This window comes from Pongo pygmaeus, chromosome 7 (assembly GCF_028885625.2).
Source record: "Pongo pygmaeus isolate AG05252 chromosome 7, NHGRI_mPonPyg2-v2.0_pri, whole genome shotgun sequence".
In the NCBI taxonomy this organism is placed as follows: Eukaryota; Metazoa; Chordata; class Mammalia; order Primates; family Hominidae; genus Pongo; species Pongo pygmaeus.
Genome location: NC_072380.2, coordinates 147397646 through 147416586, shown reverse-complemented (window position 1 = coordinate 147416586; position 18941 = coordinate 147397646). Strand labels below are relative to the sequence as shown.

Here is an 18941-nt window from a genome sequence, read left to right as displayed (position 1 = left end):
GGACTTAATGAGATGGATGGAGAATTGCAGTTCTTCTTCTGGATAATTGGACAGAGTCGACTAGGGAAATACTTGAGGTTGGAAGTGTGGCCATAAGAATAAATAATGGCTTTGTGATTTGTCTCAGCATCCCAGGGTCAGAGCAAGGAGGGCTGGGGCTTGGATTGATGCTGGGCTGTGGATTTGCCAGGCAGGTTTGAGAGAAAGAGAAGTAGCTGAGGACATGGAGGGCTTTGCCAATAAAAGTTGTAAGTTTTGGGCTCTGGAGTGTGCTCTTTGGAGAGGGGAGCAGAGTTAGGGGTAGGTTGAGAGAAAATGGGAGGGGATGCAAACTGAAGATCCTCCAGAAATCGAAGAATAATGATAGTGAAAGTAAGAGATGGCCTGAGGGCCAATAGTCATCAGAGTGGGATGCTTGGATTTAGCCCCATGGGTGGTGCTGAATAATCATATGGGTGACTGAATGAAACTCCACAGATTGTGAAATGGTAGGGAAGGTTCTTGGCCTTAAAGTCAATGGATATTACAGTATTTAAGTGGAGAGGGCCAGGTGCCAAATTGTCTGATGGATCTGGCACTGTGGGTAGCAGGGACAGGATGGGGAAATGCTCTTGCTCTACCGTGGAGGTGGCATTTCTGCCCTGCCCGGGCCTGGCATCCTCCTTACCTGGAGCTCAAGAGCATGAGCAGCCTCCACCTGAGAGGACTTAGCGAAGAGTGTGGTCAAAGAAAGACAGGGAAGGAACACGCTCTCTGGCAAGGTGAATGTTGGGGATTTTGTTGGCCAGAAAGTCTGATATTCCAGGATGCTGCGGAAGCATTGGCATAGAGGAGAGACCATGTGGACCACAGAGAAGACATGGCAGAGAAGGATGGGAGGCCAGAGTTTGCAACTAAGGAATGACCTGCTGGAATCGGGTAGCTCACAGTTCCAGACAGCTGTGGTGTTGGGGATGTTGGTGAGAGGGCTCATTCCCCTGGTCCAGCTCAGGGTGGCGGCCCGGTAGTGCCAGCATCAGCCTGGCTCAGGCCAGTAGACTAGAGGCCTGGCAGCAGCACTACCCTTAGTCTCCCGAGGCTGGAGTTTGCTTCTGAAGGCACAATCTGTTCAAAGAGACTTTTGTCCAGGCTGCAGTTTAGTTGCTGCTTCTGATACAATTGTAGAAAGATATTCTTTTGTGTGACTCTCCAGTTTTTGTTTTTTTTTAAAACCTAGAGTTGTACATTCTCTTAATTAAAGCATCTAAACACTTCCTGGAACATGTGCAAAATTTAATCAGTTCAATAAATAATGACGTTTCAGAATGTGACCAGCTTTTAAATTTGTTTTTTACTGGGAAATTCGCATGGGAATTTATGCTAATGACTTAGCTTCTGACGTGAAGGAGACTGAGAATCTGGCTCCTGGTCTTTAGTGTTTTGGGACAAAGGAGATTAAGAAAAGCAGACACTCCCTTTCCATTGTTCTTGTTTTCTGAATTATTTGTTACTTCCAAGTGAAAAAATGAAAGAATGATTTAAGCCACTTACCCACTGGCCAAGGGAATTATGTTACTTATCTTAGTTCTCTCTGGCATTTAAACTGTTGGGCACATATTGGGCTGTCTTCAAAAGCTTATTCAACAAATAAAAAAAGTACATTAAGTTTTAAAATCTCTGCCTTGAAAAACATACACTGTTGCTGTTGTGTTCCAATACTAAGGTAAGCTTGAATTGAATATAAGTGCTGGAGACAAAATAATACTTACTAGATTTGAAGCATTTGAACAGGAGGCGGAACTGTTGCATTTTTCTGTATTACGAACACATTTTTTTTTTTAACCTCTGTCTGTGCTTTCAGGTGGTTTGAAGTGTCCTGTTTGCAGCTTTGTATATGGCACCAAATGGGAGTTCAATAGGCACTTGAAGAACAAACATGGCTTGAAGGTGGTGGAAATTGATGGAGACCCCAAGTGGGAGGTAATTTTTTTAAGTATGGTATTAATCTTGACATTTCTAAACACAGATGACAAACCAGGCAAGCCCAAATACTGGGCACGGACAATCATTCCTCAGAACATTAGATTTTCTGCTTGGGGAACTTCTGAAACTTTTTCAAATGATGTCTCGCGTCTGAGGGGTATAACTGGGTTAAGATCTGGGCCAAGCCTGTGAATTCTTGTTCTGGGTTGAATTTAGACTCCCTTGTGAAAGTTTGTGTTGACCTCCTTGACACTTTTACTTATGTTATTCACAAATCCAGAGTTTCAGATGTCGCATCCGAAAGAATGGAAGGCAAGCATTCTATTGTATTGCCATCCTCACCAAGAGAATTGGAAAAGCCTCCGTTTCCTGAATCTAGGCCCTGCTCTCTTTCTGTGGAGAGCTCATGCTCCTAGCTGCTTTTTTTTTTTTTTTTTTCCCTTAGGAGTTGGAACCAGTCACCTGCTGAAAACACACCTTTATTATAAGAACCAGTAACCATCTCTCTTTTCAGATACTAGGTATCACCATCACGGACTAATTGCAGTTACCTAAGGCAGGGTTTCTCAGACTCAGCGCTGTCGACATTTTGGTCTGGACAATCCTTTGTTGTGGAGGGCTATCCTGTGCCCTACAGGCTGTTTAGCTGCATTTCTGGCCTCTTCCCACTAAGTTACTAGTAGCATCATCCCCCCAACCCCATCCCCTGTTGAGATACCCAAAAATGTCTCCAGACATTACCAATGTTCAGCGTTTCCTGGGGGTAAAAATCACCCTCACTTTATCTAAGGACTTTACAGAGCATCCAATGGTTAGGAGAAGGCTTTTTAAACAGAATCCACAACATATGAAAAAAATAATACATCATGACATTGTGGGGATTATTCTGGAATGCAAGGCACAAGTGGTCTCATGGAAAGGTAACATGTTAACATCCGTTATAATATGAAACAGTCACCTTCATAGATGCAGAAAAGGCATTTGACAAAATTCAGTGTTCACTGATGAAAAAGAGTAAATAGAATTTGATGGATACATCCTTAAGATGAAAAAAAAATGTGTGTCACCCAAACACCAGCATCTTACTTCACTGGGAAACACTGGAGTGTTTCCACTGAAGTCAGAAGCAGACAAGAGTGCCCGGTGGCTCTGCTGTTCTTTAAAAGCATGTGGAGGCATCAGTCAGTGTGGCTAGACCAGACAAAGCAGATGGAGACCTAGAACTGGAAGGAAATAAATAAAAAGTATCTCTCTATACATATAATAGGATGATATTTTCAGAAAATCCAAAAGAATGAATGAAAAACTAATACAAACAAAAAGCAGCAGATTAAAAGTTCGACATACAACAGTTAGTTGTAGATACATGTACACCTGCACATATGAATGTGTATACACATATGTGTAAATATAAGAATATGTATATGCTAATATATGCACATATATATATACATATATAAAATCAGTTACAATGGAAACAAAACCCCCATTTGATACAGGAAATAAAACCAAGATAAATCTAGGCATAAACCTTATAAAAAATACCCAAAATGTAAATATGGGAAACTATAAAACACTTCTGAAAGAGACATAAACCTAGAGTTGAGCAAATTAATGGGAATACTCAATATCATAAAGATGTTGATTCCCCTGAAGGTAATTTATACAATAATTTATCAACGTAATATGATCTATTACATATTACATGTAATCTAAATACCATTAGATTTTTTTCTGGAGCTAATCAAGTTGATTTCTAAAGTTCATTTGGAAGAGTAAGTACAATTAGCTAGGAAACCCTTGGGAATAACAACCATAAGAGGAGAATCCTACCACATACTAAAACATATTATGAAATCTCTCTAAGTGTGCATGAATAGATGGTTTAATGGAATCGAACAGAAAATTTAGAATAGACCTAATGACATATGGAAATTTAGTATATGATAAAGATGGTGTCTCAAGTTCGTAGGAGAAAGGTGGGCTTTTTGATAAGTGACATAGGATAACTAAATAGCTATCTGAAAAAAGATAAAATTGAATCTGTTTATTATAACATATAAAGTTATATGAAACAAATTTCAAAAGGATCAGATATTTAAATGTAGAAACAGTAATATTTTACAAGTACTGGAAGAAAACATAAGTGAATTCATCTATAAACTGAGAGTGTGGAGAACTTTTGTAACTATAATTCAAAATCCAGACTCAATAAGGAAAAAGATTTTTAAAAAATTAACTGCATTGAAAAACTTTAGAAGTCTTATGGAAAAGAGCTCATAAATAAGTAAAAAGATAAATGATAAAAATTTTTTTATATAGAAAAATTAATATCTTTATAAAAGGCCTATAAAAATAGTGATGAGAAAGATCAACCCTTTAGAAAAAAGGACAAGAGATAAGAAAGGTTCACGGAAAAGGAAGTGTAAATAACATTGAATATCTGAAAATGTGATCAGCCTCACATATAAGGAAATAAATTTTCATTAAAATTAGCCCGGGATGGAATTTCTCACCTACTAGCTTGACAGAGATCCAAAAGTTTGACATTATCTCTGCTGGAAAGGCTGTGGGGAAATCTGCTCTCATACGTTGCTGATGGCAATGTAAAATGGCCCAGCCTTATGAAGAGAATAGCAATATGTAACAAAATTACACATGCATTTCTTTATCCATTAACTCAATAATCCCACTGTTAAGAAACCATCCCAAAGTTTCACTGGGACACTGTGTCCATACTGACATAAATAAATGATTGAATAAATAAATGTGGGAGAAGGAACTATGCATTTCCTCCAAAAAATAATGATTAATAAATGTAGAAGGAATGAGGGAAATAGAAAATTACAATTAGAATACCACAGGAACAGTCATAGCAGGTGAGATCCATTAATGAGTGCTAAAGTTAGTAGGCAGAAGTTTAAGGAGAAATGAGATATTCACATAAACTCTGAATATCTCCTTCCAAATATTTGTTAATTACAAAAGGCAAAAATAGGAACTTTACGGTGGAGGCACCACCTTCACCAAGCAATAGAGGTTGGCATCATCAGTAATGAAGCATGCTGACATCATGTGTCACCTGATACCATGTGATCAGATGAGAAGACACTTCATCTCATGGAATTCTTAACTAAAATCTTCAACTTCAGCCTAATTATCAGAAACCATCGGACAAATCCAAATGATGGGTGTGGTCAAAACCTCAACTGTACTCCTCAAAAGTGTCAAGGTCATGAAAGATATGGAAAGTCTGAGGAACTTTCACAGCCAGGAGGAGACAACAGAGGCATGATGGCTAAATGTGCTGTGGGATGCAGGATTGGATCCTGAAACAGAGAAAGAACATTAATGAGAAAACCAGAGGAATCTGGAGAAAGCCTATTGTTTAATTCGTAATAGTATCCCAATGTTAATTTCTTGTTTTGATCATTGCACCATGATTACGAAAGATGTTAAGATTAGGGGAGGCTGGGTAAAGGGTCTCCAGGAACTCTCTGTTGCAGCCCTTTACATCTTTGGAACTCTTGTGTAAGTCTAAAATTATTTCAAAGTAAAGTAGTTACAAAAAATAAGAAATAGGGTCATTATATGTAGGGAAAGGAGGCAGAGAGCAAGACGGAAGGGATGGGGAGAAGCTAAATTTCTCAAAATACCCTGCTGTGTAGATTTGACTCTAATTATATAAAATATTGTAAAAGTATTTTATATAATAATAAAAACAAAATTAAACTTAAAAAGCAAGTCTTAAACATTGTGAGTAAAATGAAATAAATGATTCTAACTGTGTATCAAATTGGTGACATAACTACGTGGAGAGGAACAATTTCAAGAGACTTCAAAACAGTTATTTGATTGGGATGTAACCTAAGGGCAAAACAAACTGCAAAAACTGCAGTTTTCAAGTATTCTACTGTTGGTAGTAAGGAAGACATTGTGATTCTGAGGCTGTTACTAGTGTTTAATAATGACAGTGAAACACATAAAATATGTTTAATTCTGTAAGTTTATAATGATATTTGGAAAAAGCAACTCAGTCACCTTTGTAGAATGTTAGAGAATCAACTCTTTATTTTGAAAATTGGTAAATTAAGACCAAGAATCAAGCAATTGTTCTATCTTTATTTTTTAATTTTTTTTGAGAGATAGGGTCTAGTTACCCAGGTTGGCATGCCGTGGAGCCTCCCTTCATAGCTCACTGCAACCTCGAACTCCTGGGCTCAAGCAATTCTCTTACCTCAGGAGATAGTAGATAGTCCTATCTACTGTCTTCCAAGTAGATAGGATTATAGGCAAGCACTATGCCTGGATAATTTTTTGAAAATTTTTCTAAGTAGAGACAGGATTTCTCTTTGTTGCCTAGGCTGGTCTCAAACTCCTGGCCTCAAGCGATCTTCCCACCCTGGCTTCCCAAAGTGCTAGGAATACAAGTGTGAGCCACCATACCCAGCCCTATTCTACCTTTAAAAACAAAACAAAACCCTATGTAAACATAACCAAAAATTTGATGAGGGGAAGTTTTTTCTTTTGAAATATTTCAACTAACACATGAAAAATTAGAATATTACCATGTTGCAACCTTCTAATGATGTCATGGGTTTAGCAGTGATCATCAGTTACTGCTGACGTTACATGAAAGAGACCACCGTCCAAAGCGTGTCTCCTGAAAGAACTGCCCAATATAACCCATGAAGCATTCTTGGCAAAAAGGGAACCTGAATCTAATTAAGCTTTTGTATTTATATTCAGTGACCAATTTACAGAAAACACTATGGATGGAGGAACATTGGTCAATTCCATGGTGACGCAATCAGCGAAACTTAGATTGCTGACAGCTCTGTAAGGCAAACACCCTGTTGTCTTCAACAAATAAACTATAAGGGGAGAAAAGCCAGAAATGGAGGAAGAGCATATGGGTTTTAAGTCTTATGAGACATATTAATCAGTTCTAATATGTGAACCTCATTTAGATTTGATTTGAACAAACCTAAAAAATGAGGTAATTGGGAAAATTTAAACATTGTCTAGACCATTGATGATGTTAAAGATTTATTGTAAAGTTTTTGAGTGTGACGGGAGCATTGTAGTTCTTTTTTGGATGAGTTTTATTTTTTAGAGATACAGTATGAAATATTTATAGGGCAAATAATGATTTCAGGATTTGCTTCAGAATAATCCTGGGGCAGGGCATGGAGTACATGGGAACATAGTCCAAGAAAGTCTGGCCATGATTCAACCTACAGAATGGGAGAAAATTTTTGCAATCTATCCATCTGACAAAGGGCTAATATCCAGAATCTACAAGGAACTTAAACAAATTTACAAGAAAAAAACAACCCCATCAAAAAGTAGGCAAAGGATATGAACAGATACTTCTCAAAAGAAGACATTTATGCAGCCAACAAACATATGAAAAAAAGCTCATCATCACTGGCCATCAGAGAAATGCAAATCAAAACCACAATGAGATACCATCTCATGCCAGTTAGAATGGTGATCATTAAAAAGTCAGGAAACAGCAGATGGTGGAGAGGATGTGGAGAAATAGGAATGCTTTTACACTGTTGGTGGGAGTGTAAATTAGTTTACCCATTGTGGAAGACAGTGTGGTGATTCCTCAAGGATCTAGAACCAGAGATACCATTTGACCCAGCAATCCCATTACTGGGCATATACCCAAAGGATTATAAATCATTCTACTATAAAGACACATGCACACACGTGTGCATATTTATTGCAGCACTATTCACAATAGCAAAGACTTGGAACCAATCCAAATGCCCATCAATGATAGACTGGATAAAGAAAATGCGGTACACATACACCATGGAATACTATGCAGCCATAAAAAAAGATGAGTTCATGTCCTTTGCAGGCACATGGATGAAGCTGAAAACCATCATTCTCAGCAAACTAACACAGGAACAGAAAACCAAACACTACATGTTCTCACTCATAAATGGGAGTTGAACAATGAGAACACATAGACACAGGGAGGGGAACGTCACACACCAGGGCCTGTTGCGGGTGGAGGGCGAGGGGAGGGATAGCATTAGGAGAAATACCTAATGTAGATGACGAGTTGATGGGTGCAGCAAACCACCATGGCACGTGTATACTTCTGTAACAAACCTGCATGTTCTGCACATGTACCCCAGAACTTAAAGTATAATTAAAAAAGGAAAGACTTGCCATGATTGATAATTGCTGAAATTGGTTAATGGACACGTGGAGGTTTATTAGACCCGCCTCTCTGCTTTTGTGGGTTTAAAATTTTTTTATAAACATTCTTTTAAAAAGTAAGAGTTTTGGAGTCTGACAGACTTCACTTTGAATCCTCTGTCACCTATAAACTACTTGCCCTTGAGCCATTGTTTAACCCTCATGGCTCAGTGTTCTCCTCTGTACAGTACGCTGATAATCCCTGAGAGCTCAGAAGCACTGAGAGAAACCGTGTGTAAAATGCTGAGGCCTGAATGAGCCCCTGGAGGCCCTCAAAAAATGGCAGCTGCTATGATTATTGCGGATGTTGATGATGATCACTTTTACATCTTCATCTATGTAAAAACAATTAGTCACCTAATGTTTCAAGTATCAATACATACTGGAAGAATTTACTCTTCATTAACAAAATAGACACTTGAGTGTCAGTTACCGATGTAAAACTCAATCCATCTTGTCAGTCAGTGCTTTTATAAAAGCATGCAGTAATGCTTGTCTCCACTGAAGGCCTCACTTCCAGCAGATGCTAGCACCTCATGCAGAGCCGTGAACCCAACAGAAATAGTTGACATAAGGCCAGGTAGTTGACTCCATACTCATCTCCATGAGATGATGAGCAGCCAGGAAGCTGCCATGCAGTGGCCACCAGTGGAGTAACAAGCCACCTCTTCCAGCAATGTGTGTGTCACCTGGCTCCCAGGAATGCCTTGCAACGAGCACCAGCCTTCCTGACAGCAGTTATGACATGCTTTCCCCAGAATGAGGAGGAACCTTTCAGGTTGCATCCTGTCCTTTCACGGGCTCAGGCATTGCCTGGATCTACTGTCGGCTAATCTGTTGCCTCATGGTACTGAGAACAAAATGTCCTTCTTTTTGTTCATTTATGCATTCATTGAATATTTTTGGGTGTCTACTATATGTCAGGATGGAAACACCTAAATGGACTTGGCCAATTGGCTGTGAAGGAATATTATATGCTATTCTGAACCTCTATGTCATTTACTGATATGTGCTTATAGAACATAACTTGACACCTGTAGATTTTGTCTGAAGTCCTTCTTTTTGTTCTTCTTGATTGGTGACATTCATGCATCCAGCCTTACAGTTTTGCTTGCACTCTCTGTCCCTTCCAGAAAGAGATAATTATTAACATCTAGTTCTGTAAAAATTCTCTTCCACCTCTTCTCTCTTTGAGGCATGAGGTACCTGATTCACAGGTACCTGTGAGGGTAACTCCTCCTACCCTCACAAGTACTGATTTTGTGCAAATATATTTCTTGTAGTCAGTTTTATTTCTTACACTTTCATGTTCGAATAAGAATGGTACAGCCGAGCGTGGTGGTTCACACCTGTAATCCCAACACTTTGGGAGGCTCAGGAGATCGAGACCATCTTGGCCAACATGATGAAACTAAAAATACTAAAAATACAAAAATTAGCCGGGCATGGTGGTGCATGCCTGTAATCCCAGGCACTCGGGAGGCTGAGGCAGGAGAATCACTTGAACCTGGGGGGCAGAGATTGCAGTGAGCTGAGATCGCACCACCGCGCTCCAGCCTGGGTGACAGAGCGAGACTTTGTCTCAAAAAAAAAAAAAAAAAAAAAAAATGGCACAAATAGCTAAGATTTGCTGAATTCTTACTCTGCTGGGACCCGGGACCTGTGCTCTCCACATGCTGTGTAATCACTGGTCCTCTCCCTTCCACCATCAGCTGCCCTGTGGCTGTGCCCCTTCCTCTATGTAATCACCCACCCTACACCTTCCACCGTCAGCTGCCCCGTGGTTGTGCCCCTTCCTCTGTTGGCCACATGGCACCCAGTCCCCAGGGTAAGGCACAGATTAGAAGTGATGTTGGTAGCAGTGGGAGGAAACAGAGGAGCCATTAGAATCTGAGTGTATGCGAGAATATCTGAGCTGGTCAAATCTCTAGTTGTGAACAGTATACATACTCTGTTTCCCACCAAAAAAAATGTACAGCAGGGGCTTTTTACCAAAGCTGATTTTTAAAGGTGTTGATCCTCACAGAGAAGTTTTCTCTTTGGGAAGTGTATTTATGGGAGCAACTGGTTTCTCAGGGGTGCCAGGTAAACGAGATGTTGCAATGTATTGCTTTCTTGTATGCATTTGTTCTATCTTAATATGTTATCTTGGAACTTCTGGGCAACAGTCAATCTTTTAGGAGATGACTTAGGTATTATGTTTTTATTTAGACAGCAACAGAAGCTCCTGAGGAGTCCTCCACCCAGTATCTCCACATCACAGAGGCCGAAGAAGACGTTCAAGGGACACAGGCTGCGGTGGCCGCGCTCCAGGACCTGAGATACACCTCTGAGAGTGGTGAGGACGCCTGCTCTTCCTTTGCCATCTCAGAACTGTCTTTCCTAGACATGCTGAATGAATGCATTTGCAGATGAGTGATGTCCATCAGGTGATCTACTTGCAAATCCCTGACCCAGCTTTCAGACTGCAGAAGCAGCCCCATTGCCAGCCCCCAGAGATCTCTGCCTCCAGAAATGCTCTAGAACAGAGCCAAAGCAGAGGGGAGGCCTTCGAACAGGACCGCAAGAGTCCCCCATGTTTCTTACCACATTTAATTCTCTGAACGGCCTTGTGAGGGGAGGAGATCTGACTATTCTCACTTCACAGATGCGGAAGGTTGCTTCTCATTGTTAATGGTTGGCTAATGGTTAATGGTTGTTAGTGGTTGACTGAGGGTCACCCACTTTAGGGTGTTGGAGCTCATCCTGGAATCTGGGTCTCCTAACTTCTTGTCACGGCATCGTCCCATTCCATGCTTCCTCAGGGACATCTCCTCCAGGGCCTACAGGGGCCAGGCAGGCAGTGGCAGGAGGTGGTGTGGGCTCAGTGGGTGGTAGAGAGTGGCAGAGACTCTGGCGTGCGAGGGGTCACTTTGCAGACCCGCAAGACCAGGATCGCTTGTTCTCCAAGTCCTTCCCAAAAGGCCCAGTCAGGATTTTTACATCAAATGTCATGATTTTCAAATGTTAAATCAGTTCTAAAAAAACAAGCCACTGTACCAGCCTAGTGGCAGTTGGGGCATTATGCTTAGAAAACAGTTTTTCTTAATGCTCTTTTTAAAAGATCAACAGAACACAAGTTAATGTTTCATACCACAGCCCTGTACATATCTGGAGGGCAGAGGTCAAGCAGGTTGGGTTAAAAGGGAAGCATTAGGTGAAATGAAATGGTGATAGGAAATAGGAGTTAGAAAGACACCATTTTTACCCAGTTCTTAAAACCCCAAACTCCAGATTGTAAGAAAGCTGCACAGAAAACTCCTGTGGGCCGGTTGGTTTAGGAAAGATTAATTGACAGGGCTGTGTTCACTGCCTGCTGAGCTGCAGGGAATTCGGGAGGCAGTGCCTCCACTTCTGCAGACAGGAGAGTCGAGGCCCAGCTGTTAAAGGTGGCTCTCAGCACTGAGGTCCTGCCAGAAGTTGAGTTGCCTTCCATGATGTCCAGTGACATCAGTGATTGCTCATGACCTACAAGATGCGGCCTGTCTGTCTTCATCCCCTATGAGCACACACACACGTGCACGCACACACACACACACCCCACACACACTCTCACTCTCAGACTCACTCACTCTCTCACTCCTTCTAAGGCCCTCCGATGTCTCTTCCTAGCTCTTAACTTTGCAGCTGAAAAGGCCAGGCTCAGCTTCTCTGGCTCCTGCCTGGCCTTGTCACTGTCTCTTGCCACCCCATTCCTGGGCTGTGCTGCCCTCAGCCAGATCTGCAGCTCTCAGAAGGGACACACACTCCAGTGCTCCCTGGGGTATGGCCTGGTTTCTTCTCCCTCACAGCCTTTTTCTGCCAAACTCATCCTCATCTGCAGTACTCAGACTGCAGGTCACCTCCTGAGAACCCCCTCCCTTTTCTGCACTGTTTCCTAATTGCACTCCTGACCTGGGACCTGCCAGGTGCTGTAAGGATTTGCTTACAGTCTGGCTTAGGAGGCTGTGAGCCCTGGGAGGAGTCGGGGGGTGAGGGGGAAGGGGTAGGGCTTTGTCTTTATTCTTATCAGGAGCAATAGTGCTAGGGCTTGATAAATGGTCATTGAGGGAGTCCACGGATGCGGAATTAGAACCTCGCCTCAGTAAGTTGCACAGGTAAATGTTTTCGTCCTTGCATGTTCAGAGTGGTTGGCTGCAAGGTACATTTGCACCATTTCCCTTAAGGGGCATGTGTCTGGGGGGTGCCGGGCGACGCATTGTGAATATAAGCCAGCCACTGCCTCAGCCACCGGCTTGTCCTACCTTCTGCATGAGACACGTTGAGTTCCCCTTCTCTGATCTCTTATTGATTGACTCACATTGGAACATGGCCCACAAAAAGCTGCCCATGAGGATGAAAATGTTGGCAGAGACTGCATAATATTATGCTAAGGTGGAGATCAAGCAGTCATTTCTCTTTTAGTAAATTAATGATCAGGGTCAGGGTGTGCTCAGGACGGTTGCAGATGGCCTGGCAGATGGTGGGAGCAGGTGGGGATACTAAATAGCTGCCTGATGATGCAGAATCCCATCTTTAGAGGTGGTTAAAATAGAACCCCCAGCTTCAATTGGTTTGGAGTTCCAAAGCCCACTGGTTGAATAATTGAGACATCCTTGGATGTTTTGCCCATAACTTGTGAAATTTCTTGGCACACACTTTCATTGAATCTGCGGCTGAACGGGCTGGCTGGCACTCCCAGGAGTTCAGCTTCGAGGGCAGCCACGTGTCCGCATGTTAGGACTCAGAGCACGTGGGTTCGAGTTCTGGCTTTGTGGTGTAACTGACTCAGTGGCCCAAATGAGGATTCTACAAAATGCAAATAACATCTCAATGTCCCATCTTCACAGGGTCGCTTGGGGTTTTGAGATATTCTTATAGCAAATGCTTTGTAAGCTATAAAGCACTACACAGATTATTTCTGTTGTCAAAATGAGCGATTACGGAGAGCCCATGCATCCTCTGGAGAAGGCGTCACCCAAGAGAACAGACAGGCTGGTTTTGCATTCCATGTCCTTCAGCACCAGTGGCCTGAATGGTGTCCTCTTTGCTTCTTCCTCTTAAGGCGACCGACTGGACCCCACGGCCGTGAACATCCTGCAGCAGATCATTGAGCTGGGCGCCGAGACCCACGATGCCACTGCCCTTGCCTCGGTGGTTGCCATGGCACCAGGGACGGTGACTGTGGTTAAGCAGGTAGGGACCCTCTTTCTGTAAGTGTTCATCTCTGTGTGTCTCACAGTCAGGTTCTTTCCTCCTCCCTGTGTTTCTAAGTCTTTAACTTACCTGAGGTAGAACTTGGAATGAAATTGGTCTAGTCTCATACCTTTTCTTGTTCTACCTCTGATCTCATGGGAGTGCTTCTTCAATAGCTCTATATGTGGGAGATGTTTGGGGGAGAGGTATAGTATATTAAAAAAAAAAATTCTGGAAACTCTCCGTTCATTTTCTTTCAAAGAATCCCAGAGTGAAAATGAGCATGATGTGTACCACTGAGACACATCTCTGATGAAAACAGCTCTCAGTGCCTAAGGTCCCATCAGTAAATTTAGCTAGTAGGGTGCGTGGGGGTAGCCAGAGAAGCCAGGAGGATTTCCCAGTGGACTGGCCTTCCTAAATAGTAACCACCCGATCAGATCAACACAGGATACTGCTCTGGTAGGAAGAGATGATCAGTTTTGGAATAAAGGTTACTCCACTTAATTAATCCTTTATCTGCTTGGCTCATTTCCTTTTCTGCCCTCAGTGGAGACTTTACCATCTGTTAAAATGCAATGTGTTTGATAATTAGGTCATCTTTTTTATCTGTTTATACCTATGTCTCTATCTGCTACCTCCTGTTTCATTTTACAAAAGATTTTAGCTGGCTTACACAAATACTGTAAATGCATCAAAACCAGGGAAATATATAATCTGAAATCAAAGTTCAAGTTCACAGAGAAAGTAGAAATGCAAACCATGGAGTTTCTGACATTTAGCCACTCCTGTATTGATTCATTTGGTATTTATTGAGTGCCTCCTGTTGTCAGGCAGAGTTCCAGTTGCTGGGATCTAGGAGAGAACCAGCGTCTGCCATCATGGTGGTTACTTTACAGTGGGGAAAAGGATAAAGCTTGAATAAACCAGTACGACATAAAGAATGTCAGATGGTGAACAAGTGCCAGGAGAAAAGTAAAGCAAGGGAAGCAGGAGAGGAGTAGGGTCCAGGAGTGTGGGTTGGGGTGATTTTGTAAAGGGTTGTTGGGGAAGATCTCTGACATGTGAGAAGAGACCTGGAAGAGGTGTGTATTACTGGAGCTGTCTGAAATTGACTAAATTTGTTACTGAATTGTATAACAGAAAAGAAAAAGGAGACGTTAAACAGTTAACTCAGGAAGGGGGTTAGCTTTTCTTGGCACTAACAAATAAGATATTTCTTAATGAGGCACTCACATAGGGACGCCTGAGTGATGTGTCCCTGGTGACCTGACGAGCCAGGAGGGGACATCCCAGTGCTGTCTCCACAACTGTCCCCTGAGTGTGCCCAGGGCACAATGCAAAGCATGAAATTCAGGCCAAGTAGTTCTCTGGGGGAATTAGTAAGTACATTCGGGTTCAACTGTTGGGTTTCTTGACCTACGGACAAGACTTAGCATATCTAGATGAATGTTTGGATCACATGTCCTAAAATCCCTCTTCCACAGTGTGGTTTCTCTCAGGAGTCGAGCTGGAGAGTAGGCAGGGAGATGCTTCAGTCTGTAGCAACCTGGTATCTGCATTGGCTGAGAAAAGATTCATACACTTCCAGGCTAAGTACCTTTTTAGCTTTTCTTGGTGTTTACTAGATTGCAATCTTCAGATTGTCTTATAAATATCTTCTGAAACTCCTCATTTGCATCTTGACATGTGGAGTCCCCAGCTGGACCTGGTACTTTAGGAAGGGTCTCTCTGGGATGGTATCAGGAGGACTTTGAATGTGTCATACACGTGAAATCCTTTTGAGAGTGCAGGAAGCTACTTCTGATTGTGACTTGTGTCTTGTTTCTAAGAACTAGATTGATTTGCTGCTGCTGGGAGACATGATTTATTGAGCCTCGCAGGCAATGCAGTGATACACGAGGTCACAGGGTTTGGGTTACAGCTTAGATATGCTTCGAAGCATTAGACTGACAGCACAACAAGGGATGAGGCAGATAATCGTCCAGAACGACCAGTGTCGACAAGCTCAATGTGTTCGCAGGAGGAGAAAACAGTGCTGCCCTTCCGAGGATCTTCTTTCTTATTGCAAACACAGCAAAGAGTGGTGCTGTTGAACACAGTCGTGGGGAACTGCATTTGGAAATATTCCCCAAGAAGGTGTATGTCCTGGCCATTATCTTGTCTGCCTGGCCCCACACCTCGCTCACGGTGGCTGTTGATAAATGACAGAGAGGAGACTGGGTGGACAGACTGCTGGGCGGGTAGACGCTAAGCACCACTCCTATAGCAAAGGAAATGAAGTGTTTCAGGCTCTCCCAGGTGAAAGGATGCCCTCTGAATTCCATTGTCCTATAGTTTAAATTGAAATATAGCGATATTTATTAGAAAAATTGGTTTCAACCTTTTTCTTTTAATTAAACTCTGGTTTAGGATTTTTCAGTCAAGAAATTGTATCTGCTTAATAACTGTGCTGAAGCACCGAAATATGAACTCTGGTGCACCAGTTGGAAAGAGGAAAGCTTTTCCTCCTGTGGGAGGCACGTTGATGTCAGGGGCTTTCTCTTGCTTGAACCCAAGGCATCACACATAGTAGTTGCTCAATAAATGTTATGAAATAGAATTGCCTATGTTGGAGGTTTTGATTCTTCAGTTGTATCCTATAAATCAGTATTGCCGGAGAGAAAAAAGCAAGAATTCCTCATCATAAAGTATGTGATGTATATTGCAGAACAATGTTTCAAATTACTATGGGATAGCATCTTTTGAGACCTTATTAGATCTCTTTTATATACATCTTCCACAAGACTAAAAACAAAACAAATTCTACATTGTACGTAAGTTGCTTCTGGTTGGTTAAACATTTCAAAATTTATTTCTCATATAAACAAATAGATATATACTCTATAATTTTTCATGACTTATTAATGTTAATTGAAAAGAATCTTATATATCAAAATTCATCAATAATCACTGAAAGGGATTAATCCCAAGTCTTCTGGGGTTTTCAGCTTCTGGGATGAAAGTAATGGCAGGCCTGGTGCGGGGCTGGCAGTGTTGGAGAGAAGAGAGCTGGGAAAAAACTGTTTGCTTCTTGGTCTTTAAAGAGACAAGGAAAAGATTTTGCCTATAATTGAGACCATTTAAATTCTCTGTTGGACACAGAAATCTGTCCTCAACAACTTCTTGTCACTTTCTCTCTTCTTGAGTGTCAGCATTAAAAATAGATTCATGGGGCCCGAGCATCTCCAAACGCTCAGAAAGAATCATGCTTGCGTGCCCCACTCCAGCCCGGCAGAAGGGCCCAGATGAGAACTTGAGTGCAACTAAATGTGTGTTTGTTAAACCTGACAGTTTTCATTAAATAAGGTGATTCCTTTTGTTAGTGTTGTTAAACCTTGCGTTAAGATTTTATGAGGAAGAAATTTGTATTTGATAAATAGAACTGCCTAAGAAGGTAGATGGAAGACGGCTAGCCGCACAGGAAATGCTATCATGAGCATCTCTGAGTCAAAATTAGTTATTTAAAGGAAAAGAAAAACTGAAGAAAATAACAGCAACAGTCATCACCAGTGGCTGATGGCTTAAATCATTCATGGATGTTCTTATGGATTAAATTTTATTTTAGACTCAAAGTAACATTGTCTTTATGGTTGACACTCATTTAGCAGGCATTTACTGAGCAACCACTGTGTGTGCAGTCTCTGGTTATATTGATTTCCTATTGCCACTGCCACAAATTACCACAAATCTATGGTTTAAAACAACACAAACTTATACTGTCTTACAATTCTGGAGGTCAGAAGTCTGCAGTGGTTCCTGTGCTAAAATCAAGGTGTTGAGAGAGCTACAGTGTTTCTGGGAAAGATTCCTTTCTTGCCTTTTTTGGCATCTAGAGGCCACCCGCACTTCTTGACCCAAGGCTCCCTTCCTCCATCCCCAGAGCCAGCAACAGCAGGCTAAGGTCTCACATCCACTCACTCTGACCTCTGTTTCCAGGGGCAAATTGCCAGCCTTCCTACTCCCTTTTTTAAGGGCCCTTCTGATGACATTGGACCCACCCAGATAATCCAGGACTGTCCATCTGGGATGGCTTCTCTGTCACCAGCTCCTTAATGTGATCACATCTGCACATTCTTCTTTGCTGTGTAAGACAACATATTCACAGGCCTCAAAGATGAGAACATGGACAGCTTTGGTTGAGGGGTGCGGGCGTTGCTGTGCCCACCACACTGGGCTACAGAATTAAGATAGTTCCTGCTCTCAAGAGGCAAATAGTCTAACAAGCGAAATGACTAATTTTTTCATACAACAAATACTCCTTGAGCTGCTTTTACCAGCCAGTCACTGTTCTCAGCACTTGGGATATTTCAGTGAACATATCAGATGAATGATATGGTTGAGAAGCTTACGTTTTAATTGGGGTAGATAGCCAATCCATATACATGTAATAAGTAAATTATAATAGTACATTAGAGGCAAAAAGTGCAATGGGAAAAAGAACAAGCAGAACTGGTCAAGCGGTATGGAAAATGCAGCCTTAAACAGGCAGTTCCAATCGAGAGTGATGAATGCTTCAGGGAGATGGCCCAGGGACCCAGGAATGCTATGGGGAGCACCAGGGGCCTGTGAACCTGGGTCTGGAGTGGGGGCAGGTGCTGAGCAGGGAGGCCTTGTGAGTGTAGGGTGGGAGCAGGGCTCCAGGCAGGGGTGGATACAGGAGCTGGTGGCTGGTGCCAGCTGGGTGACTGGAGGCAGAGGTAGGGGTGGTGGAAGAGGCCCTGCATAGAGTAATGACTTGCCTGGTTGTAACATGGGCCAGGGATTCCAAGTCTTAGAAGTATCTCAGCCTGATCGCTCCCTTCTGCCTACTTGGAGTCCAAACAGTTTGTGGCCTTATGGCATGTCCAAGGGCATAATGTCCTTTGGCCATGGGCTTCCTGACCTATGTTACCTTCTTGAAGTCATGTTGGCGTTTTTAACAAATGACAATGTCTTGGTTCTTGCAAATAGTGAACCTGCACTGAGCATTCCTGCCCTTTGATATTTAGCAGAACAATCAGTGCCTGTCTAAGACTGTCACTGACATTTGTCTTGGCCTCTGCTTCCTGGGTCCACCAAGCCAGCTACTGCACCGTGCCCTTTCTTCTTTCCCTGGGGGTGTTTTAAGTAATAAGTACACCTTATGATGACACAGCATCTTCTTTTTAAGAAGGTCAGGATGATTGAACAGTTTGCCTTTATGATAATCTTCGGTCTTTCTGAGTTTTGTGTTTTTTAATTTTGTATTGTTTTTACTGCTGAGGGTTTGCCCTAAACAGCAGACTGGGGGTGCTGGGGCATTGTGGGGTGTCAGCCTCTGAGGTGGGGGAGGGAGTTGGGCTCCCAGTGAAGTGGTATGGGTCATTCGTTCATTGTACAAGTTACTTTTCAGTCCATGTGCACGTATGAAAGGCCAGGACACTCCCCTGTGTACAAGAGCTTACCTGATGCAGTCTCGTCCAAGTGAGGCTGTCCAGCAGCATGCACTTTACCAAGCCTGCTTCTCTGTGACTCGGCCACCA

The 18941-nt window shown here is 42.3% G+C and overlaps 1 protein-coding gene across 12 annotated transcripts in view; it reads left to right on the top strand.

Moving 5' to 3' along the window:
• Positions 1–18941, top strand: part of ZFAT (zinc finger and AT-hook domain containing) — a 236882-nt gene that overhangs the window by 193127 nt on the left and 24814 nt on the right. For 10 of the 12 annotated variants that reach the window (XM_054498875.2, XM_063669101.1, XM_054498874.2 and 7 more), the window contains 3 exons: positions 1841–1959; positions 10396–10522; positions 13268–13398. In XM_054498875.2, coding sequence (XP_054354850.2) covers positions 1841–1959; positions 10396–10522; positions 13268–13398 — 377 coding nt within the window. Of the gene's footprint in view, positions 1–1840; positions 1960–10395; positions 10523–13267; positions 13399–18941 lie in introns of those variants that run through there. The other 2 variants (XM_054498876.2, XR_010127299.1) reach the window with 2 other exon arrangements.